The following is a 22,112-nucleotide window of genomic DNA, read 5'->3' as shown; positions in this document are numbered from 1 at the left end:
CGGAAAGGGGCGGAGGCTGTGGCGCCGAGAGGGGGCTTGAACTCCGGGAGGCTGGGCTTTAGCGAATGGGCTGAGGTCTTCGAGAAGGAGGCGGGAATTCTTCCAGCCAATAGGTAGATGCGCCCTCGTTGCCGCTCTATGCCGCTCCGCCCCAGCTCGCTGGTCCCAGAAGGCGCCGGGTTCCCCAAGATGGCGGCCGACGTGTCCGTTACTCACCGGCCCCCACTGAGCCCGGAGCCTGGGGCCGAGGTTGAAGCTGATGATGCGGCGGGGCGCCGGGCGCCCGAAGAAGAACTACCACCGCTAGATCCAGAGGAGATCAGGAAACGCCTGGAACACACTGAGCGCCAGTTCCGTAACCGCCGCAAGATACTCATCCGGGGCCTCCCGGGGGACGTGACCAACCAGGTATGGGGGGGCAGTGTGAGAGCGTGGCGGGAAATACCACCGTGCGCGTGCGCGCGGGGGGGGGCGGAGAACTAGGCAACACCAACGCTGGCGTGCCGGGGGGTGGGGGCCCTGGCGGGAGAGTCTTAGCGCAAGATCCAGGAGAGGTTGGAAGAGACCAAGAGAGGGTTGGGGGGGGCGGTGATGGAGGGAGAAACCAACTTTGGACTGAGGCAGGACGTTGCGGGGTGGGGGCGAGGCGACCACAGGCTTGGAAGAGACAAAATGATTGAAGTGGGAGGACAGCTTTAGCCAAATTGGGGGATTGTGAATGGACAGCTAGACTGCTCCCAGCCCTGATTGTTTTCATTCCCCTCTACCATGGGATGGCAGGACCCTATAGCCACCAGTTTCAGGGTTGGCTAGAATATCCTTAGCACGGTTTATTAATTTCTCTTAGGGATAGATCAGAAGTTGTAGCAGCTCCTGGGGTCTTTCTTCCCCAAAAGTCCCAAGATGAATTTGGAAAAAGAGGTATTCTGCCCACAGACCTGAAAGAGGAGGGACCAGTGTTCTGTGGGGCCCCACGCCCCACCTTGGCTGATCTGGCCAGGGGTGCTCTTCTCTTGGGGCCTATGTGCAGGGCTTTCCAGTGCTCTTTGGACCCAAGGAGATTGCATCTGGTATGCCCTGCCCTGTAATGGTAGAATGGGTTCTTTCTTCCTGTTGCTGAGAATTTCTGCTCTCTGGCCCACCAACACATTGGCCACAGGCGCACACTGCCTGTAGGTGACCACATGGCTGTTAGGGCCCCCAGGGTGTTAGGAGGGCATGACTTGGGGACAGACCTGGGGCTTGCACCACTAAGCATGATCTGGTTTGTTTTCAGAGCAGGCCCTGCTCCTAACACCTGCCATCTCTCAGTTGAGAACACATTGTGTCTCCTGCAGGGTGCACAGTGTATCTGGCACAAGCAGGCTCCAGAGCCTCACCCCCGCAGCTGGTTTGAAAGAAGGAGGCTATGTCAGTAGGAGGGAATTGGAAAGCCACACAATGTAGGCTTCAAGTACACAGGGTCCCCAGTCAGGTACCCCTGGTTGGCATTCCTGTTGCCACTTTGACCAACCCCATGACCTTCACCTCCCTGAACCTCAGTTTCCTCATTTGCAAAATGGATTTGTTATTACCTAACTTATAACGTTGTTGAAAACAGTCTTGCCAGGTGAGGGTCAGACAGATTGGACAGCTTCTCTAAGTGTATACGGCAGTGCTTAGACCTGAACTCAGACCCACCTGGCTCTCTAAGAGCATGTCGTGTTGGTTAGGAGCATGGGGTCTGCAGTTAGACTCTGAATCACAGCTCTGCCAGGTCTGGCCTCAATGCCTTTGGGGAAGTAACCGCTCTGAGCCTCAGTTTCCTCCTTTGTAAAATGGGGAATAAAATTGATCTGCCTTCATAGCTGTTCCATGTGAAGGTGGCACTGGATTGCTTCCTTCATCCCTTGGTGACTCCCTGTCCTTTGGCTTCTGTCTCCGCAGGAAGTGCACGACCTGCTCAGCGACTATGAGCTCAAGTACTGTTTTGTGGACAAATACAAAGGGACAGGTTTGTGGGGCTGTGGGGTGGGCTAGTGACAAGGAGTGACAGCCCCTAAAGCTAGGAGCTTTCTGGCCCAGTGTCTCATTTCCTGAATTTTGGGCCCAACATCATCCCCTAGGCCAGCACAAGACAGACTGTTGTCCCAGTCTTTCCTGGATGTCCATCATGGAATAGGCTTGATATGTTCCTTCTCTAAGCCACTCAGCCAGATACCTGAGCACTGGGCTCCCCTGCTTCCCGTGCCATCCCCTCTACCCCACAGCCAGCCAGTCACCCAGGCCTGTCTGGCCTTCTTCAAGCTCTCCAGAACAATTGGTGGCCCTCCGCCTCTGCCAAAATGGCGGCCTCCCTCTGGCCTTTCTGCCTGCATGATTTCACACTCCTGCTTGCCCTCCCAGGGAGCCAGGGTCCATCAAATTTGATCAGTCTGATTGCAAATCTCGTTGAACCTAATCCTAACCTGATTGTTATTCTCTCTCCTCAAAACCTGTTTGAGGCTCCTCTGGACACTGTCTTGCAAGGGTGTGCCCCAGCCTTGCCATCTCCTTAGTTTCAAGCTTCCAGGCATTCCATCTGCCACTGTTGTTAGCTGTTCCCTCTTCTGTCCAGGTGGAGGCAGGCAGCTCCTCTAAGTGCCCTGAGCACTCTTTCCCCATCGTAACAGTGATGCCCTGGGCTGTCACTGCTGGCTCACTCACCTGCCTCCTGCACTGAGTGGTCATCTCCGTGAGAACAGACACAGGTCTTATCAGCTTGCACCTCCCCCCCCCCAACTTGTGTGGGAGACCCTTGGTGGGTGTCTGTGTCCTCTACATATTGTATGTGCAATCTGTAATTTGGGTGAGAAGCAGGTGAGTGAGAACAGATGACCCTGGAGACCTACCTGGTGGACCAAGGTAGTGGTTAAGATCATGGGCTTTGGAGGTAAAAGCACCTGGGTTTGAGTCCTAATCTGTCCTCACTGTGTGGCCATAGGCAAGTGAGTCACCCTTTCTGAGCCTCAGTTCTCTCACCAGCAAATTGGGTATGACCTGCTTGGTTTGGCCACAAGGCCAAAGCCATTAAAATACCTAAAAAGGGTGTGGGTGTCTGGCACTTGGTAGATACTTAGTAAACTAGTTGGCAGGGGCAGTAAGTCAGGATTATTGAGCACCTCATAAGTGTATGTGCCAGACATTGAGGATCCAAAGGTTAAGTGACTCTTTTGTTAATAATGTCTTTCAGTGAATGTTTATTGAGCACCAGTGTGTGCTGGGACTGGAGAACACAGCTGTGAACCAAATGGAGATGGTTTAGTCTTGGAGGGGAGGGATGTCACTCACACAACTGCAGGCATGAAGGTGATGTGGTTGTGGCACCAGAAGCTGCAGGGTGCTGTGGGAGCCCAGAGCTGGGATCTGAAACAGGAATAATCAGGGTAGGCCTTGAGGAAGTGATGTGTGCAGTCAATCTGAAGGGTATATCAGGATTAACCAGGTGAAAAAAGGGAGGGGGGTCAGTGTTTCATGCTCAGGGAAAAGCAGGTGCAAAGGCCTGTGGGGGCATGTGCCAGGCATGGTCCAGCATGTAGTGGCAAGAGATGGGAAAGGAGGTCAGCAAAGCCATGGGATCAGGCTACACAGGCTCCCTTGGGGCCTGCAGTGAGAAGCCTCTGGATAAGGCCTTGGCACGTTCTGATTATCATTTTTGAAAAGCTATAGCTGTTGAGTAAACAGCAAGTCAGGAGTGGCAGGGGGACTGAGGCTGAAGCAGGGATTCAAACATGAGAAGTGTTGGTGGCCTAGAAAGGTGGTAAGGAAAGGGTGGGTGCAGAGTGGGGCTGTGGAGGTGTCTGCCTGGGTTCAAGTCCAGGTTCCTCCCCTTGGGCAGGAGGGCACAGCTTTAGACCCACTTCCCTGCTAGCACAATGGTGGTTATGAGGAGTGTGTTATGTCCATTCAACAGATGGGGAAACTGAGGCCCCTCACAGCCACTTGGGCTGGAGTTGAAATGCAGGCTCCAGTGACCACATGCTTAACCACTACCCTGTATGTCATCCAAGTCACACACTTATTTCCTATGTATCACTTAGCCAGGCACACAGTAAGTAGATAAGAGGGCAGGTGAGCTCATGAGTAGGTTGAGAGCAGGAGTGGGGGTGAGGGCAGGGAGCAGGTCTCCTGGAGGTGGGTGGTACTTGTGTGAGTTTCTCAAGGCTGGCAACTATCCAATCTGCTGGGGCATGAGGTGTCCTGGTAGGTCAATAATGTGACATTACGTGTAATGTAGAGAGAGGTAACGGTGGGCGGTCATGGGGTCGAGAGCAGACTCTCAGGGACCCCACTGACCCACTCCTCCTCCTGCTACAGCCTTCGTGACCCTGCTGAATGGGGAGCAGGCTGAGGCCGCCATCAAAACCTTCCACCAGAGCTGCCTGCGGGAGCGAGAGCTATCAGTGCAGCTGCAGCCCACCGACGCCTTGCTCTGCGTGGCCAACCTGCCCCCCAGCCTCACACAGCAGCAGTTTGAGGAGCTGGTACGGCCCTTTGGCAGCCTGGAGCGCTGCTTCCTGGTCTATAGCGAGCGTACTGGCCATTCCAAGGGCTATGGCTTCGCCGAGTACATGAAAAAGGACTCAGCTGCCCGTGCCAAGTCGGACCTTCTGGGCAAGCCCCTGGGCACGCGCACCCTGTATGTGCACTGGACAGATGCAGGGCAACTGACACCAGCCCTGCTCCACTCCCGTTGCCTCTGTGTTGACCGCCTGCCCGCTGGCTTCAGTGACGTGGAGGCCCTGCGCCGGGCTCTGTCAGCTGTCCACACACCGACCTTCTGCCAGGTGAGCTGTGCCTGGAGTGGGAGCTGGAGAGCGGATGCCAAGTCCCGAGCACCTGGGAGGGGGGTCTTTGGAGTCACTGTCCCTCTCCCAATCTCCTGTGTCTCTTTTTAGTAGTCTTGATGACACCACATTCAGTGGGGGTCTTGTTAGGCCACATGGTGCAGTGGGTGACAGCTCAGATGGGAGTCAGGTTATTGAGGCTCAAATCCCTGCGCCCCTCTAGTGACTGGTTTGACCTCGCTGGCTTTCTCTCCCCGTGAAGTGCAGGTGAGGCTGCCCTTGTTAAAGCTGGACAGGAGGCTTGCTCATCCCTCATTCACTGTCACATCTGCACTCAATGTTTCTGGAATACCTACTGGGTCCTAAGCACAGCGTGGAGGAGACTGCTCCAGAGGATCCCAGTTTGTTTAAGGCCTGAGGTCAGGAAGTGCACTTGACCAGATTCATTCTTAAGAAGGGGTTCAAAAATCACACATTGGTTAACAAAATAATCCCTGGTTCACCCAAGTCACATTTGTCAGGCACTTCTGTATGTGTGCCCAGCCCTGTGGCAGGCACCATGGGGGGGAATAGGCCGGGCCCAGCCCTGGGAGAGCCCCAGGTGGTCTTGCCTACAGATTGCCAAGATGGGTGTTCCTTCAGCACCCACTGGATTGTGAACATATTATTGCTATCCCTTTATCCTGTAACAGCCTGGACAGGCAGATATTATCCTCCTTTTTGGGAGGGGACCCTGAGGCACAGAGTGATCAAGTGACCTGCCCTGGGTCATATAGCTGAAACCTTGTAGGGCCAAGATTGGAATGCTGCAGCCTGGCCCCAGGGCCCTGGGGCCCCGGGCATCCTGAAGGAGGCTGGTACCTGGCTCAGACAGGATAGTTCTGGACCCAGACCTCAGCTCTGTGGTTTTGGGTGGGGCCCACTCCTTCATATGGATGGATGTTAGGACCTGGGGAATTGGACATCTGCAGGAGCTCCTCCCCTCGTTCCCTCAGCATTCATTCATGCACCTGCTCCTACTGTGTGTCAGGCCCTGGGCAGGGCACAGGACACTGATGAGTTAGCTTGGAAGCCACCTCCTCATGTAGAACATGAGGATTGCAAGGCCATGACCAACTACAGGTTCTCTTTCTGAGCCTCAGTTTCCCCCTCTGGAAATGGGGCTAGCAGCACTTTTTGATTGGGCTATTGTGAACAGCTGCCTGTTTATTCTTCCACTTACATTAGGCATTCTAATTGAACAGAGGCTGGGTTCGAGGTCAGGAAGGTTGAGGTTTGAGCCTCAGTTCCCGTACTTAAGAGCCACATGGCCTTGGTTCCCCTTTGACCCTTTTATTCATCAGAGTCTCTGTTCATTTGTGATGGTGAGAAGACATGCATCCGGGCCTTGAGGTGGGGCCTGGCCAGAGATGGGCTGATGGCTAGCGCCTTCCCTACCTGGGCACTCAAAGTGGTGCTGGGCCTCAGCCAGCAGCCTCCCTGAACTGCTATGCCTGGTGACCCTCCTCTGCTCTTGTCGAATGTCTTATTGAATCCCCACACCCACCCTTTGAAGTAGGTACAGTTGCTGCCCATCTTCCAGATGAGGAAACCAAAGGCCAGGGCTGGCCATTTGCAGGGCCCTGCCCAGAATCAAGGTTAGACAGCTGACTCTAGGGCCCATGCCTTTAACTGAGTGCCCCTGCCTCCCAGGGTGGCCGATGCCACACTGGGAGTTTGCTGTCCTGAGGGGGTGTGGGTTTTTATTTTCAACATAATCATGATGAGACCACCAAGGAGACCCCATAGCCATCCACTGTAGTGCACTTTGCCATTTATTCACAGGGCAATCTATATATCATAAATGCCTTAATTCATTATAGAGTTGCAAAAAAAGTACTTGAATATTATAGATATGTATAAAGTAGGTTTGTGAAAAAAGGTTTTTCCATTTGTTTTTCTGAATGGGCAGTCCAATCGCATTTGGAAATTGAGCGAGTTCTGTGTAAAGGTACCCTGCAGGTCCCCAGCTCTTTTCCCCGCAGGACCCCACTCCCACCCCTCTGCCCTGTCCTTCCAGTGAGATCTCGCCGCGCAGTTCCGATGAGTTCCTGCATTCCTCTTTTCTTGACCCAGTTATTGCTGTGCCTATGTTGGTTTGGCTTTTCCCCTTGTTGTATCCTGGCCATCTTTCCACATTCCGACGTGAAAACATTCTCATCCCTTCTGCAGCTTGCATATTCCATTTTATGGAGTCCACTGTTCTGTACTGGTGGGTGTTGCACTTGTCCCAAACTGCACCACACTCTAGCTCTGTGGCCTGGGCAAGGGACTGCCCCTCTCGGAGCCTCGTTTCCTCATCTGCAGCATGCTGACAGGGCCTGCATGTGGGTGCAGTGAAGGGCCCAGCTGGGTGCTCTCACCCAGAACCTATTTGCTCTGGGACAGCCTCGCCCAGAATTCTAGCGCCCTCAGTGCCCTGAAAACTGGGAGGTCTGGCAGCAAAGAACCAATGTGGAGCTGTTCATGGCTTTCTCTTTGTGTCTTGCTGCAGAGCTATTTGTGTGTTTAATTTTCAGGGTTCCCTGGACCCCACTGGGGTGACTGATATGTAATGTATAGTGTGTGTGACATTCTCTCTTTCTCATTTCTTAAAAATTTTCAGTTCTGGAACATATCTGGCCCCAGAGTCTAGAGGAGGGGCTGTGGGCCTGAAGTATCAAATGGCTGCAGTCAAGGGCAGTAGAGAGGCCTCCCTGGTCTGCCCATGACCACACCTCTGTTCCCTGTGTCTCACGGGCTATGTTTCCTTGCACCACCAGTCTCCAACCTGAGCTCAGAGGCCACCTGCTTTGTTCCCCAGCTGTGTGCCTTCCCAGCCCTGGCTGCAGCATCCTTGGCCTCAGGCTCCTGATTTGCTGGTGCTCCTAAGCCACCTGCCTCTCCCAGCCAGTCCCTCTTCCTGTTAGCCCAGCTGCCTCAGTGCACCTTCAGCTCTCCACTCCTATCTCTGTGCTGTCCTGTGCTCAGGAATCACACAAAGTCCCAAAGTGATAGTGGTATGAGGCCCAAGGGAGTTGATCCCTGTGAGGTGGGTCCCAGCTCTGCCCTCCCATCAGCTCTGTGACTTTGAGCATACTGACGTCTGAGCCTCAGTTGTCCCCTCTGAGAAGTGGGTAGGATGCAGCTTCTCAGGGCCATTGAAAAGAATCGATGAGCAAATGCAGAAACACGGCTCAGGGCAGTGTTGGGCCCCCAAATAATACCCTCTTGATGTGGGTGGGTTCTCTATCATAATTGGGATCCATGTCTGGTCACAGTGATCACTGTACCCCTGGCACTCATGTCCACCTCCCTGCCACCCCCACCAGCTGGCATACGGCCAGGACGGGCAGCTGAAGGGCTTCGCCGTGCTGGAGTACGAGACAGCTGAGATGGCCGAAGAAGCACAGCAGCAAGCAGACGGCCTCGCACTGGGGGGCAGCCACCTGCGTACCTCCTTCTGCGCCCCAGGGCCTCCTGGCCGCAGCATGCTGGCTGCGCTCATCGCTGCCCAGGCCACAGTAAGTGCCCAGGGAGTGGGGATAGGGTAGCTGGGGGGCCAGGCCCTCCTCTCTTGAGAAATCAGGGCTCCTGGTCTTTATTACCCAGGTTCTGGGGCAACAGGGAGGGACATGGTCCCACCTCTGGCCTAGCTGGGCTGTGAACCACCCTCCTCTTCTCTCCTCAGGCCCTCAATCGGGGCAAAGGCCTCCTGCCTGAACCCAGCATCCTACAGCTGCTCAACAGCCTGGGGCCCTCTGCCTCCCTCCAGCTGCTGCTTAATCCTCTGCTTCATGGCAACTCAGGAGGCAAGCAGGGTAAGGCAGGTCAGGTGGGCAGTGGGTGGGGTCCCCAGCCTCTCAGAACCAGGCAACTCCCCAGGACTGTGTTCCCATCTGAGCTCCCAGTGCCAACAGCCCCCCATGAGCAAGAACTGGGGTGAAAATGGAGGTCACCTGCAAGGGGTCATAGGTGGCAGCATTGCAGTCTGCAGGGAGGCAGGGTGGTAGAAAAGGGGCCATCCTTCCCCAGGGTGAACTCTCCCTTCCCAGGCCCTTCCTTGGGGCTGTTCACTTGCCCTCTCATGGTATCAGGCCCAGGGCCGTCTTTAATTGAGGAGGGGGACTTCTATCTAGGAACCACCACCCATTTCCTGGTCTCCTCCCAGGTCTCCTGGGTGCACCCCCGGCCATGCCACTGCTTAACGGACCCGCCCTGTCCACAGCGCTGCTGCAGCTGGCCCTGCAGGCGCAGGGTCAGAAGGTAACATGGCCGTGGGCCCTGGCTTCCTGCTCACACACACATTCTCTCGGTTTCAAACACTCCTTGTGCCTGCCAGTGGCTCGCCCTCTGGCTTGTGGGCCATCTGACTGTCCCTGGTGCTTAATATGGGGCCTGGCCTGTTGCAGGTGTGCAGGACTCAGGAAGTGGCTCAGTCTGGGAAAGAAAGACCGGGCCTCACTAGGGAACAGAGTGGCCTCTTACCCCAACTCCCTCATGCAGACATACAAAAAGACACACATGTACATACACCATACCACCACAATGCACACACGGAGACGTGGAGACATGCACATATGCAAAAACCTATACCGGTGGAGGCGCACACACAGAGACACCACACGACCCTCGGTGCAGACATAGAAGCATACACACAGAGACATGCACGCACAAAAAAAAAAAACAGTATACACACTGCCCTGTCTGGGTTGATTCACTGGGGCCAAGTCCACTGTGACATGAGTATGATGGTAACTGACAGAATGTGAGGTTGTGGGCTTGGACCTTTGTCTGCCTAAGAGACCGACTAAGTCCATGGGTAGCTAAGAATGCCTGCCTCCGTGCTAATCAGCAAGGGGGCTGGATGTGGGGTGGTGGGTGCCTGAGGATTGTCACTGTGTATGTCTGAGAGGGACTCACAGTGTGGGGTGATAGCACCTGACTGCTGAATGCGTGGTCCATGTTCCCTTGGTTTCCCCAAGGTCTCCCATGGGCGTTGGCATGCAGGAGGCCCTTGGCTACCATTGGCTGGCCAGATGGGTGAGAGCCAGGGAGTTGCAGACACTGGGGGACACATGACCAAGCATGGGCTGGAGTCTGGGTGTGCTGGGTGTTGTCACTGCTGAGGCCCTGGGCAACACCTGTCTGCTGCTCAGGCCACACTGCCCCCATCTCCAGCTGACTCTGTTCTATCCCCAGAAGCCCGGGATCCTGGGAGACTCTCCCCTGGGCACCCTCCAACCTGGGTCCCAGTCGGCCAACCCCCTCCTTGGGGAGCTGTCTGCAGGTAACAGACCCTGCTCCCTCATCATCTCTGGGCCCATCCTGCTTCCCCCTCACTCATTGGGTATGTTTATTTCCAGCTGTATGGCCTTGGACAAGTGTCCTAACCTTTTTGGGTTTCAGTGTCTGTCAGCCAGGTACCCACCTCCTGGGGGCTTCCATGAGCATTCTGGAGTTGATGCACTCACAGGACTCTGCTCAGTGCACAGGACATAGTTGTCCCTCACCTGTCTACCCTTGTCCAAGCAGATGTGCTAGGACCTTGGGAAGGAAAGGTCCTGTGTGTCTGGGCCACTGATACCTTCCTCCTCTCTGTAGGAGGGAGCCTTCCCCCAGAGCTGCCACCCCGGCGAGGGAAGCCACCACCCCTACTGCCGCCACTGCTCGGCCCTTCCTCGGGTGATCGGGAAACCATGGGCCTGGGTCCCCCAGCAGCCCAGCTCACTCCATCCCCTGCCCCTGTGGGGCTCCTAGGCACTGGCCTCAGGGGCCTCCAGAAAGACAGTGGACCTCTGCCAACGCCCCCCGGGGTAAGGTCCTGCCCTGTGCCCAGCACTGTTACAGCTCCCTGCCCTGCAGTGTTTCCCCTGTCAGGGACCCTTGCAAATCCAGCCCTCTTGCCATAGGTTTCACTGCTTGGGGAGCCCCCAAAGGACTTCCGTATCCCCCTGAACCCCTACCTGAACCTACACAGCCTGCTCCCGGCCAGCAACCTGGCGGGTAAGGAGGCCCGGGGCTGGGGAGGTACTGGAAGAAGCCGCCGTCCAGCTGAGGGCCCCCTGCCTAATCCTCCAGCGCCCAGAGGTGGCAGCGGAGGCAGTGGCAACAGCAAAGCCTTCCAGCTCAAGTCCCGCCTGCTCAGCCACCTCACCAGCACCCACCTGTCCCCTGAACCAGGGCTCCCTGACAACTATGGCTTTGACTACCCCTCGGTGAGTATCAGCCTGCCCTGTGGCCAGCCCTCCTGAAGGCGGCTGCTGTGGCCCTTTGTCCCCTGAGAGCAAGGCATTCGCTAAACCAGTATTTCTCTAGGACTGACTGTGGCAGGCCAAGCACTGGGGAGACAGTGGGGAACATGTCAGGCACAGTCTCTGCCCTTCAGTCTCATGTCTCTGTCTCTGCCCATCAGACCTTGCTTCCTGTCTGTTTTTCTCTCCCAAGAGGCCTTAGGCTGCACTTCTGCTTTTCCTTAGAGACAGGGCCCAGCCTTCTTGGCCCTTTTCTCTCTCCTCCTCTCTGAGATCCCTGTCTCTGTCCCTGGGGAACTGTTCCTTCTGTGACTCCAGTGTCTTCCAGGTCAGACATTTCAGACTGGCCACTTGCAGGCCACCTGTGTTATGTTTAGCCTACACCAGATTACAAAAAAATAACAACTGAAATAAATGCTGATACCAACATATACATGTAAACACTGCAAGTGTTCACACAACCCTGATGCTCAGCTTGCCTTGAAAACTCCAAACACCTGGCTCCATTGGGGCCACGTGACTTCACTGCAGTCATCACTGGGTCTGAGGTGGAACCACCCCCTGGGACAGAGCACATCTTGTCTTGTTGCCCGATGCCACAGGCCGAGTTTGCTCCATGCACTAGAATTGTCTCATACTGGAAGGGGCAGACTTCCCTAATGACATCTGTGCTGGGCAGTTCAGCTAGGAGTGATGTTGGCGCAGACCCCAACCCAAAACACTTTCTCCCACTTCCAGGATGTGGGACCTAGGCGGCTCTTCTCCCACCCACGGGAGCCAGCCCTCGGGCCTCACAGACCCAGCCGACACAAAGTAAGAGGTGCCCTGCGAATCCCACCTCCTGGGTGTATCAGTTAGCTCTTGCTGTGTAACCGGTGGTCCTACCACTTTATGGCTTAGAATAGCAAACATTATTTCACACCATTCTGGAGGGCAGTGGGTGGGTGGTTCTCTGCAGTCACCTGGGGGCTTAGCATTCCATAGTGACTTTAGTCATATCTGAAGGTCAGTAGGATGGTGAATGGGCCTTGACTGGGGGCCTAGCTAGGATGGTGTTTCTGTTCCACGAGGAGCTCACTGCCAGCAGAACAGCCTGTGGTTCCTCAGAGGCAGAAGGGAGGGCAGGTCCCTCTGCTTGCATCTTCGTGCTGTCTGTTTGCCAAAGCTAGTCATATGGCAACGCTCAGAGAAATTTAGGGGTGGTTTACAAAAGGGGTGGGGTAATGCAATAGTCTGCCTTACTGAGCTGGCCCCCTCTCTGCAGATGTCCCCTCCACCCAGTGGCTTCAGCGAACGGAGTGGTGGGGGCGGTGAGGGATCCCTCTCTCACTTTTATTCCGGCTCACCCACTTCCTACTTCACCAGCGGCCTGCAGGCTGGCCTCAAGCAGAGCCACCTTAACAAGGTGAGGAGCCTCCCCCAGCTGAGCACAGGTTCTCAAGGATAGCCACAATGCAGGGGACCCCTGTGACCCTCTCAGTGCCAAAGTTAAGGCTGGGGTGGCGGCAGAGGTCAGCTTTGCTCAGGGCCCAACTAAAACAGGCCATCCTTCCCACACCTGTGTGTCTAGCACCTGGTGCTGCCCAGCCTTGGGCCTCTGCTCACTTTCCCAGTAGCCCAGAGGATGGGGTGGTATTAGCCCTAGTTGACAGATGAAAAAAAACTGAGGCTCAAGGAGAGGGATTAATTTGCCCTTGATCTCATGGCTGGTCAAGAGACCAGATTTGAACCTGAAGCCCTGGCCTTTGTTCTGGGGGATGTTTCCTCTCCTTCCCATCTCCCATTTCTGCCAGGCTGTCGGTTCTTCCCCACTGGGCTCCGGAGAAGGGCTCCTGGGCCTCAGCCCTGGGCCCAATGGCCACAGCCACCTACTGAAGGTACGGGCAAGGGGTTGGGGACACAGGGCTGGGGAATGGTGACCCTCCCCCCAGGTGGCCCCTGACTTGCCACACCCTCCCCTTTGTCTCCAGACACCACTGGGCGGCCAGAAACGCAGCTTTGCCCACCTGTTGCCCTCACCAGAACCCAGCCCAGAAGGCAGCTACGTGGGACAGCATTCCCAAGGCCTTGGTGGCCACTACGCAGATTCATACCTGAAGCGCAAGAGGATTTTCTAAGGGGCCAGTGCCAGAGATGCTCCAGGGCCTGCACCAAATCGCTTTTGGATTTTCTGGTGTTTTGTGTTTTTTGTTTTCGTTTTTTCCTCTCAGTAATAGAAAAATCTCTGAAAGACTTTGCTGACCAACCAGCTGGAGCCCGAGGAGTGTGGGAGAGCCTGGGGGCCACTCTGCATCTTTGGCCTGCTCCTGGCCTGGAAACCCTGCAGCCTTAAGAGAGAGAGCAGGCCAGGGCCCCTTTTGGCCCTCCCCTGTGTCTGCCTACGTCTGCCTCTCTGGGAGTCCTCTCCTGCCTTGTTACTCCTGTATCTTGGCCTTTCGAGTGCCTTGGAGGTTTCCCTAGCCTCCCGTGAGGATCAGAGACTCTCCCCCTTTTTTAACTTTGACAATTGACTTTTGTTTCCTTTTCTAATTTTTAATATTTTTTAAACAATCCAGGATAACCCCCAGCTCTTAAACCTACAAGGGTCAACATTCTTCTGGGCCTCCATTCTACACTCTGGTTTGAAATGGCTCAGTCCTTTCTTCTTCCTCGCATGTCTACTGCAGGCATGGTTGTCTCCTGCCCCTCCCTGCCCAGTCTGGCGTGTGCTCCAGCTCTGGGTGCTCCACTCCTTGCCACACTCCCCTTGCCTTCTGATGCCTTAAAGCTGAGCCCCAGGCCCCGCTGGCCAGAGCCTCAGATGCCAAGCTCTGGAAGCTTGACTCAGGACCAAACATCTCTGGCCTGGGGATTGGCGAGGATCCCTCTACCCAGGATCCCCACCCTGGGGACAGTAGAAGGCCAAAGCCTTGGTCATGGCACACCACCTCCACCTTCCTTCTGCCCAGGCCTAGGTGCAGAGACAGGCTTTCTCTGCCAGCTGCAACCAGATCCCCTGTTCTGTGTCTGTGGGAGTCAGGCACTGCATCTCACTGAGCCTCTGCTAGCTCCCCACTTGCTGAAGGTGAGCTCCACTTCTCCATCCCCAGGTGACCTGGCCTCCCCTTGGCCCATTGCCAGAATCCAACAACTCCATGCAGACAAATTCTGCCCCTGCCCACCAGCAGGACCTATTAGCCTGAAGTGACCCTGGGCCCTGCCCCTGACCTACTAGGCCACCAGCATCCCTCTTCTCACTCGGGGTCTACATCCACTTCAGGGAGTTCCCCAACCCTTTCACACAGACCTTTGCTGAATTAAAGTTTGTAAGTAAATGGTTTTAAAGAAAGCAGAGCTGGCTGATTCTTGAGACAATGGGCTTGGGTGGGGGGTTTTGGAATGGCCCCCGCAAATATTGGTGCGCCGGAGACTGCCGCCGCTCCCCGGCCTCCTAACCATAGTTCATTCCCCACACAGACCTCTGCGTTCCTATTGAGGTGATTACGGGTCTTTTTGTGTTTGTGTGCGCTACAGCGCATGCCTTGTTTCGGGTCACGTGGTGCCTGTCATGGCCGCCTCCGTAACCCGAGGTGGCGCAAATGCCGGGTTCTTGCTACGGGTGGCCAAGGGTCCCTGGTGGAGCCGATTCGGGGGATTTTGGGGATCCGGGGAGGCTGCGGTGCCAGCGACAGCCAGAAAATTCTGGGTGACAGGTATCTGGGGCGCCTGAACGGGTGGGGAGAGCAGCACTAACCCGCCGAATGCCTACAGGGCGCTGTGCGTGGCTCACCCAACTGTGTTTTCCAGGCTCGTTTTCAGCCGGGGAGGAAGAAGCCAGCGGCCCCGAGCGGCCCGGGGATGTGTGAGTGGGGGTGGGGGGGTGGGGAGGGCGGCATGTCCTCCATTCCTCATCCCACGAGGTTTTCCTAGTTCCTACCTTATCCTCTAGCCTTGGGTCCCCTTCTGCTCCGTCCAAATTCCCTGTCCGTCAGGCCCAAGCCCGACTTCCTAACCCTAGATTCCATCTGAACCCTGGGCCATTATGCACTTCGGCATCTGCATCCCTGTGTGTCCCCAGGGTGAACGTGGTGTTCGTAGACCGGTCAGGCCAACGGATTCCTGTGAGAGGCAGAGTCGGGGACAATGTTCTCCACCTGGCCCAGCGCCATGGGGTGGATCTGGAAGGTGGGAACCAGGCACAGGGAATTTCAGAGGCCCTTACCATTCGTTAAAAACAAAACAAAACAAAAAACCCCACAAATCAGATGTGTCCACTGATTAATCCTCCCATGGCTTCCCACCAGCCCTGGCTTAAATTTAGATTCCTCACCACTGCCTCACCCTCTCCCAGCTCTTAATGTTATTCTTGCAGCCTATGTTTATTAGGCGTTCCTAAAACTCCTACCCTCTGGGAGCTTGTATTGTCTTTCTCCTTCCTTCCTGGATTCTAGCCACATTGCCTTTCTTACTATCCTTCTAACTGCCCACATCATTCCTGCCTCACGACTTTTGCATTTTCTCCTCCCAGGGTCTGAAGTGATTTTCCACCAGATCTTCTGGTTTCTTTTCAAACTTCAAGTCTGAGTGTAAATTTCACCTTCGTGACAATCTCATTCCCTGGGCTCTCTCATATGACTGTGTTTTATTATCCTCATAGCCCTTCTCACCGTTTCATTTCCTTCTTTGTCATCTCTCCCCAGAGTAAGATGAGAAACCCTGTATGCCTTGTTCACACATGTCTTTTGCCCATCATGGCATTTAGATACAACAGGTATTAAATGAGTATTTGTTGAAGGAAAGATAATAATAGTAGACATTACTTTAAACATGTTAACACAGATTAACTGATTGACTCTTCATGACAACTTTATGCAGTAGAGGAGATTATCTCATTTTATAAGTGAGGAAATTGACCCCCAGGTTACACAGGCCTGGTCCAAGTGAAGTGGCAAAATTAGATTCAAACCCAGCCAATTTTAGCCACTAAACCTGTGCTGCTCTTCTGTGAATATTGAACATTAGTGTGTACCAGGCAATAATGCACAAAATAGGTAAGGCTCCTATCATTTCACACCATTTCAACCTCATAGGGAGTAAATATGCGATTATGTCATCAGCAACTGAGAAGGGTAGCCTGGAAAAATGTACGGGGGTATTTGTTGGGTGAATGCAATAGGGGGCTGATTTAGTCATTGGAGCGGGGAGCTGTCTGGGGCGGGGACAGGTCCTGGCAGGCCTACCTCAAGTTTTGTTCTGGAATCCAGTGGCTGGCAGTTCAGGACACAGGTGGAAACATGAGTCTTAGAGGCAAGAGGCCAGTGTTCAGATTTTACCTCTTACCAGTTGTATGGCCCTGAGCAAGTTATTTAGCATCTCTGGGCCTCTGTTTTCTCATCTATAAAATGGGATAATTTAGTTCCATCTTGCAGAGTAGCTATGGAAGATTAAACAGATGTCATGAGTAATACTTAGTACCTGACACGTGACTAGGGACATTTATATTAGATAATCTTGATCTCAAGGGATAGGGGTGCTAACAAGGTGGGAAACAGGATTGAGAAAGGGATGCCAGAGACTACTTCGAGTTTCGAGCCAAGTTTCTCCTGAGGAGACAGGGAGGTTCTTCTGGGCCAGGAGGCTGACTTGCATCTCTACCCTCATTGTCTGACATGTCTGGAAGAGAAAGGAGAATTCTGTCCATCGTTCAGTTATAACAGATGTCTCGAGCATCTACAACATGCCAGGCTCAGTGTCAAGTACAGAGAGAGGAGGACAAATGGAAAGGGGACAGGTAAACCCAGAGATTAACATGGTAACTTAGACTGATAAGTGCTGTACAGAAATTAATAAGAGATAACAAGGGGGAGAGTAAGAAACAGGAGATGGGGGACTTGGACAGTTGAGTTCCTGAATTTAAGATCTGGCCATGGAAAGAGTGGCAAGAAGAGTATTCCAGGCCAAGGGTATCGCAAGTGCAAAGGTCCTGTGGTGGTGGAGTTGAGCAAGGGGGTGGGCCAGTGTGGCTGATGTGGAGTGAGTGAGGCAGTAGGAGGATACACAGGACTGAGTAGAGGGGTTTGGGTTTTATTCTGGCTGTGAAAACCCTCTGGAAGGGTTTAGTCTGGGAGGGCCATTATCCCTGAGCACAGTTCTCAGTCACCAATCAGAAGGTTGGGACTGTGTCCAGGGGCAGTCAGAAAATTCCAGTTTCTGCATCTTTATTTCCTGATCCCTCCCCCTAATCCACTAGGCCTGAATGAGTCAGTCCCTCCTTCAGGAGCAGAAGGGAGGCAGGAACACATTTGCCCAGCACAGTGACAGGGTCACAGGAAGGGAATTCAAAGGCTACAGGGGACCTGCCTGGCCTTTCCTCTCAGCTACATTGAAGTCAAGTTCACACTCATTAATGGTTCCTTGTACTATCCTGGTCCTCAGCTTGCCGGGGAGTCCTTGGGAAATGGGCACCCTGTACATCCCTTTGCAAAACCTATTTGTAGTTCAGGATCGGCCACCTGAGCAGATGACTGGATGTAGGTCACACGGGGTATGCAGGCCAGGGAGGGAACGATTGGGGGCATGTGGTGAAACACGCTTTCACTGGATGGCACCAGTCTGATCATGCCACTCACCTATACTCCCTTCACTTGCTGCCCCCTAGGGGCCTGTGAAGCTTCCCTGGCATGCTCTACCTGCCACGTGTACGTGAGCGAGGACCACCTGGACCTTCTGCCTTCCCCTGATGAGAGGTGAGCAGGGCAGCTCACTCCCAGATCTGAGCTGCAGGATTGACTATTGAGCCTTTTTGTCCCTGATATCCAGAGGTCCACTGGGCAGCCCCAGCTTTTCTCCCCTTTCCAGCTGCTGGCAGGGGCACTGCCCCCTAACTACTTTCCCTGGACTCTGTCAGCCTGCCCCTCTTTTGCCTGAGAGGTGCCCTCTGCCCTCCTGGACCCTCACCAGCTGCACCAGCTTGCCCGCTGCTAACCACTGCCTCCCTTGCCCAGGGAGGATGACATGCTGGACATGGCCCCCCTCCTCCAGGAGAACTCCCGGCTGGGCTGCCAGATCACGCTGACACCCGAGCTGGAAGGGGCTGAATTCACCCTGCCCAAGATCACCAGGAACTTCTATGTGGACGGCCACGTCCCCAAGCCACACTGACATGGGCAGCTAGACCATCCTAGATACCCATGGACCCCTGGGCCAGGATTGGAGGAAAAGCCAAAGTTGCCAGCCCAGCCCAGAGCACGGACAGGCCAGAGAGACGTGCTGGAAGCACCCAGGAGGCCAAATGTTTCAGAGAGACCCCATGTCCAGGCTCTGGTGGGAACAGGGCCCCTGCTGGGGCCGCTCTCCAAGCCCTTAAGAATCTGAGTGTGGATGGAGTTGGAATCTAATTAGTGACAATAAAACGATCTTACAGAACACCAGCATCTTGAGTGTCCTTGATGGGGAGGGTGTGCAGCCCCCACTTCCACAACTGCATCTTCTAGCCCCTCAGCTCTCCCCTCCCACAGCAATGGTAGGGCCAGCGGGGAAACTGAGGCACCAGCCTGAAGACAGCCTGGGAGTCTGAGCGCAAGCGCCCACGTACTCAGCGTGGCAAGGCCCCGCCCCTACAACCGCGGAGGGATTTGAAGGAGCCCAGGCCGCCCTTGGTCACCACAGGTTGTGCAGGCTTTGGAGCGGAGTGGCCGGGTGTAGCAGAATCGGCAGGGAAAGAAGGGCCAAGGCTGACCTGAGGGGTGGGGGCAGACCTCCGGAATCCACCCACCCCACCCAGGTGGGGTACATTGCCCCCTCTGCCTGAAGCGCCTGCACCTCCCAGGTTTCGCCTCACCCAGGTGGCGCTCATCCGTGGGCCCGTGGGGGCGGGGCAAGATTAGGGAAGGGGGCTGGGCTGGGGCATGATGGAGGCCAAGCCAGCATCGGATCTCTCTATGATGCTGCGAGAACTACTGGCGCCATCCTGTCTGGACCCCGAGCCGCTGCCCGGACCCCCCACCCAGCAGGCGCCAAGCACCCCAAGATGCCTCAGACCCAGTGGCAGGTGCGTTAAGGAGCTGCCCCTTCCCCCAGTCTCACCCAGTGGTCAAGGGGTCATGACCTCTGGTTCCTGGGGTTATTCAGGGGTTGCAGTGTTAGTTACTGGTACTTACAAAGAAGAGGTTCTCACCCCCAGGGGTATGTGGGTCATATGTAGTCAGAGGCCATGCAATTGCCCTTGCCCCGTGTCTCTGAGGCCTATGTAGGTGCTGCCCAGGGACAGGGGTGACCACACTGCCCCTTGTCCCCAGATCCTTCTGGCCTGCACCTCAGGATTCAGTCACCACCCTGCGCTTCCTCCGAGAAACAGCAGAGGGGCAGGCTGAGCCCCCTGTCCAGGATACCCAGGCCCTGGGGCCCTGCTGGGAGCTGAAGGCCCTGGGGGTGCTGGGACCCCCACCTCTGGCCAGGGATACCAGGGCCATGCTGACCCCTATCAGCCAGCAACGGGACAGTCTGGGGCCTCTGGGGACTCCCTCAGCCCCTTCAGGCCCACCCCAGAGGAGACCCCGGAAGCAGTCAAACCCACACCAGGGTGCTGAGAAAGTGGACCCCCGGTTCGAGGGAGTGACCCTGAAGTTTCAAATAAAGCCGGATGCCAGCCTACAGATCATACCCAGCTACAGGTAGGAACTGGCCCCGGCAAGGGCACCCTTTGTGCACTTAATGGTAGGGGCAGAGGCCTGTGGAGAGGCACCTCAAGGCCTGGGCTCATGGTCCCCTACACCAGCCCTGCAAGACAAATGGCCCAGTCTCTGAGCAAGACTGGTGCCAGTCATGGCCGTAGTGCCATAGCCTCGCATATCCCAGTCTGGGCCTGGTCTCCCCTTTGTGAGTGGGGCCCAGGCACATTGCATGCTGCTGCTGCTGCTGCTGCTGCTGCCACCATTATTTTTCCCAATAATGAGAATAGCTATCATTTGTCAGGATCAACAGTAAGCAGTGACATGCAGCATTTGATGCGTATAGGTTCACTGAAGCCCTGTAAAGCCCATTTTGCAGATTTGGAAACCAAGGCACTGGAGGAGACATCTCTTGTCCAGGGTCACACAGCAAGGGCAGGGAGAAATGGGATTTCAACCTGTCAGGCTGACCCCAAGCTGACTCTCTCCTCAAAGTATTATTATTACTATTATTATTATTATTATTATTACTAATGAGAGATAAAGCCAGGTCTTCTGGGCATCACATGACTCCTGAGGGATGCCTGATAGCTTATATTTTTTTAAATCCTCACCTGAGGACATGTTTATTGATTTTTTTTTTTCTTATTGACTTTAGAAAGAGGGGAAGGGAGGGAGGTCGGAGAGAAAGGGAGAGAGGAACATTGAGGTGAGAGAGAAACATCACTTGGTTGCCTCTCCTGTGTGCCTCAACCTCGGATCGAACCCTCAACCTTGTGGTGTACCAGACAATGCTCCACCCAACTGAGCCACCTGACCAGGGTGTGCCTGATATCTTGATAGTAGATCTTTATTTTGGGGGGCTTCATGGGACAGGATACAGACCCCCCCAGTACTAATACCTGTCTACTCCCCAGCCTGGCCTGCAGCAGCCGCTCTCAGGGGCCCTCCACAGGCCCCACTGGGGGCCCTGAGGCCGACCTAGGAGGCAGTGAGGCCCTGGGTGAGTCCTGGAGACATGAGAACTATAAATATAGGGGTGGGGGGAACCTTCCGTCCTCCCTGTCCTTTCTCCCCACCCTGCTTCCCCATTTAGACCCATTCTGGATGAATCTCAGTGCCCCCCTTCAGTCTGCTGAGTCACCCCCTCCCCCGGCTTCCTCCTCTGCAGAGCTTTGCCATCTGTCTCCCTTCCTGGCTTTCCCTTCGTCTTAGATCTGGCAATACCAGGGTCTGGCCCCAAGCCAGGTAGGGCCTTCACAGAGATGCTCCCAAATTTCCCCACCCCACATGGGCCTTCCGAGCTGGGACTCTAAGCCTCTGACTCCTGCCCTTTGGCCTCTACCCCTTCAGGGCCCCGGCGCTGTGCTTCCTGTAGGACCCAGAGAACCCCACTCTGGAGAGATGCTGAAGATGGGACACCCCTGTGCAATGCCTGTGGTATCAGGTCCGCAGAACGGAGGAGGGAGTTGGGGTGGGGGTTCCCAAATTGGCCTGTGTAGCTAGCATGGGGTATTAGGCAGGGAAAATACCCATCTTTGGGGAAGTGGTTTTCTAGAGTGGTTTCTGTGCCCCTGGTGCATCCTGATGTTGATTTCATACCCCCACCCCAGGTACAAGAAGTACGGCACCCGGTGTGCCAGCTGTTGGCTGGTGCCCAGGAAAAATGTCCAGCCTAAGAGGTTATGTGGGAGATGCGGGATGTCCCTGGGCCCCCACCAAGGGCCAACCCAGGAAGGGTAAGCCCTTCCTTACCCAGCCAAGCCTGTGCTGCCTCCGTTTCTCTAGGGGGAGAATGGGAAGAAGCCTTCCTAGGAGGCATGGGGAAGGAGCTTGGGTCCCACGGGCTCCAGCCTGCCTCCTCTCTGCCCTCTCCCCATTCAGGGACACCAGGCAGAAGACTCAGGCCTCAGGCCCCAGAGCCCCTGTCTCAGGGGGGTCACTGGCCCCCTCCTTGGTCCCTGCTCCACTCAGGGTTGGCTGAGCTCCCCTCAGGAAATGTTCTCAGTAGTGACACTCATGCTGTTTGTCAAAGCAGGAACAATAAAGAGCAGAACTACTCAGAGAATGGCTGCTGTGACTCAGGGATCCCAGCTCATGGTGCCCTCACCTGCCATTCCCCCAGCCCCAGAATGGGGGCAGGCGTTTTCTCATTGGGGTTCTGAGGGACACACACAGTCATAGAAAGGCACCAGCCCCCGACAGGGGATTAGCCACCACACACACAGACAGACAACACATGTAGAAAGACATGTACACAAGACAGACATGCATCAACACACACATAAGACACACATGGACAGACACATATGTGCCAACACTCATATGAGACACACATACACATAGAGACAGACCACACACAAGACCAAAAGATACATGGATATGTG

General features: G+C 55.0%; 3 protein-coding genes across 5 annotated transcripts; all 3 read left to right on the top strand.

The window, feature by feature from the left end:
• Window positions 1-147: 147 nt before the first annotated feature.
• On the top strand, window positions 148-14,405 carry RAVER1 (ribonucleoprotein, PTB binding 1). Of its 3 annotated transcripts, XM_045853403.1 has the most exons (14): window positions 149-408; window positions 1,927-1,993; window positions 4,336-4,805; window positions 8,156-8,347; window positions 8,515-8,644; window positions 8,995-9,089; window positions 10,026-10,113; window positions 10,428-10,639; window positions 10,736-10,829; window positions 10,905-11,041; window positions 11,816-11,890; window positions 12,342-12,482; window positions 12,871-12,954; window positions 13,048-14,405. In XM_045853403.1, the coding sequence occupies exons 1-14, from the start codon at window positions 190-192 to the stop codon at window positions 13,192-13,194; spliced, it is 2,151 nt and encodes a 716-aa protein (XP_045709359.1). In that variant the 5' UTR covers window positions 149-189; the 3' UTR covers window positions 13,195-14,405. The 3 variants fall into 3 exon arrangements, with proteins under 3 accessions (XP_045709360.1, XP_045709359.1, XP_045709358.1); XM_045853402.1 differs by having other exon boundaries at window positions 150-408; window positions 10,736-11,041; XM_045853404.1 differs by lacking the exon at window positions 12,871-12,954 and having other exon boundaries at window positions 148-408; window positions 10,736-11,041.
• Window positions 14,406-14,612: 207 nt separating this feature from the next.
• On the top strand, window positions 14,613-18,481 carry FDX2 (ferredoxin 2). Its single transcript, XM_045853233.1, has 5 exons — window positions 14,613-14,769; window positions 14,864-14,918; window positions 15,135-15,241; window positions 17,715-17,802; window positions 18,061-18,481. Exons 1-5 carry the CDS (start codon window positions 14,625-14,627, stop codon window positions 18,215-18,217), a joined length of 552 nt encoding a protein of 183 aa, XP_045709189.1. The 5' UTR covers window positions 14,613-14,624; the 3' UTR covers window positions 18,218-18,481.
• Window positions 18,482-18,963: 482 nt separating this feature from the next.
• Window positions 18,964-21,468, top strand: ZGLP1 (zinc finger GATA like protein 1). Its single transcript, XM_045853703.1, has 5 exons — window positions 18,964-19,106; window positions 19,354-19,728; window positions 20,643-20,728; window positions 21,079-21,172; window positions 21,339-21,468. The coding sequence occupies exons 1-5, from the start codon at window positions 18,964-18,966 to the stop codon at window positions 21,466-21,468; spliced, it is 828 nt and encodes a 275-aa protein (XP_045709659.1).
• The last annotated feature ends 644 nt before the right edge of the window (window positions 21,469-22,112 follow it).

Source organism: Phyllostomus hastatus, unplaced genomic scaffold (assembly GCF_019186645.2).
Source record: "Phyllostomus hastatus isolate PE091 unplaced genomic scaffold, TTU_PhHast_1.1 phas_contig_98, whole genome shotgun sequence".
Classification (NCBI taxonomy): domain Eukaryota; kingdom Metazoa; phylum Chordata; class Mammalia; order Chiroptera; family Phyllostomidae; genus Phyllostomus; species Phyllostomus hastatus.
The sequence above is the reverse complement of the archived record's forward strand: the minus strand, read 5'-3'. Positions and strand labels throughout refer to the sequence as shown.

Coding starts and splice junctions, on each gene's coding strand:
- FDX2 (XM_045853233.1), top strand. CDS start 14,625: ATGGCCGCCTCCGTAACCCGAGGTGGCGCAAATGCCGGGTTCTTGCTA. Junction 14,770..14,863: donor CAGAAAATTCTGGGTGACAG/GTATCTGGGGCG, acceptor TGTGTTTTCCAG/GCTCGTTTTCAGCCGGGGAG. Junction 15,242..17,714: donor CCATGGGGTGGATCTGGAAG/GTGGGAACCAGG, acceptor GCTGCCCCCTAG/GGGCCTGTGAAGCTTCCCTG.
- ZGLP1 (XM_045853703.1), top strand. CDS start 18,964: ATGATGGAGGCCAAGCCAGCATCGGATCTCTCTATGATGCTGCGAGAA. Junction 19,107..19,353: donor TGCCTCAGACCCAGTGGCAG/GTGCGTTAAGGA, acceptor CCTTGTCCCCAG/ATCCTTCTGGCCTGCACCTC. Junction 19,729..20,642: donor CAGATCATACCCAGCTACAG/GTAGGAACTGGC, acceptor TCTACTCCCCAG/CCTGGCCTGCAGCAGCCGCT.
- RAVER1 (XM_045853402.1), top strand. CDS start 190: ATGGCGGCCGACGTGTCCGTTACTCACCGGCCCCCACTGAGCCCGGAG. Junction 9,090..10,025: donor TGCAGGCGCAGGGTCAGAAG/GTAACATGGCCG, acceptor TTCTATCCCCAG/AAGCCCGGGATCCTGGGAGA. Junction 11,042..11,815: donor ATGGCTTTGACTACCCCTCG/GTGAGTATCAGC, acceptor TCCCACTTCCAG/GATGTGGGACCTAGGCGGCT.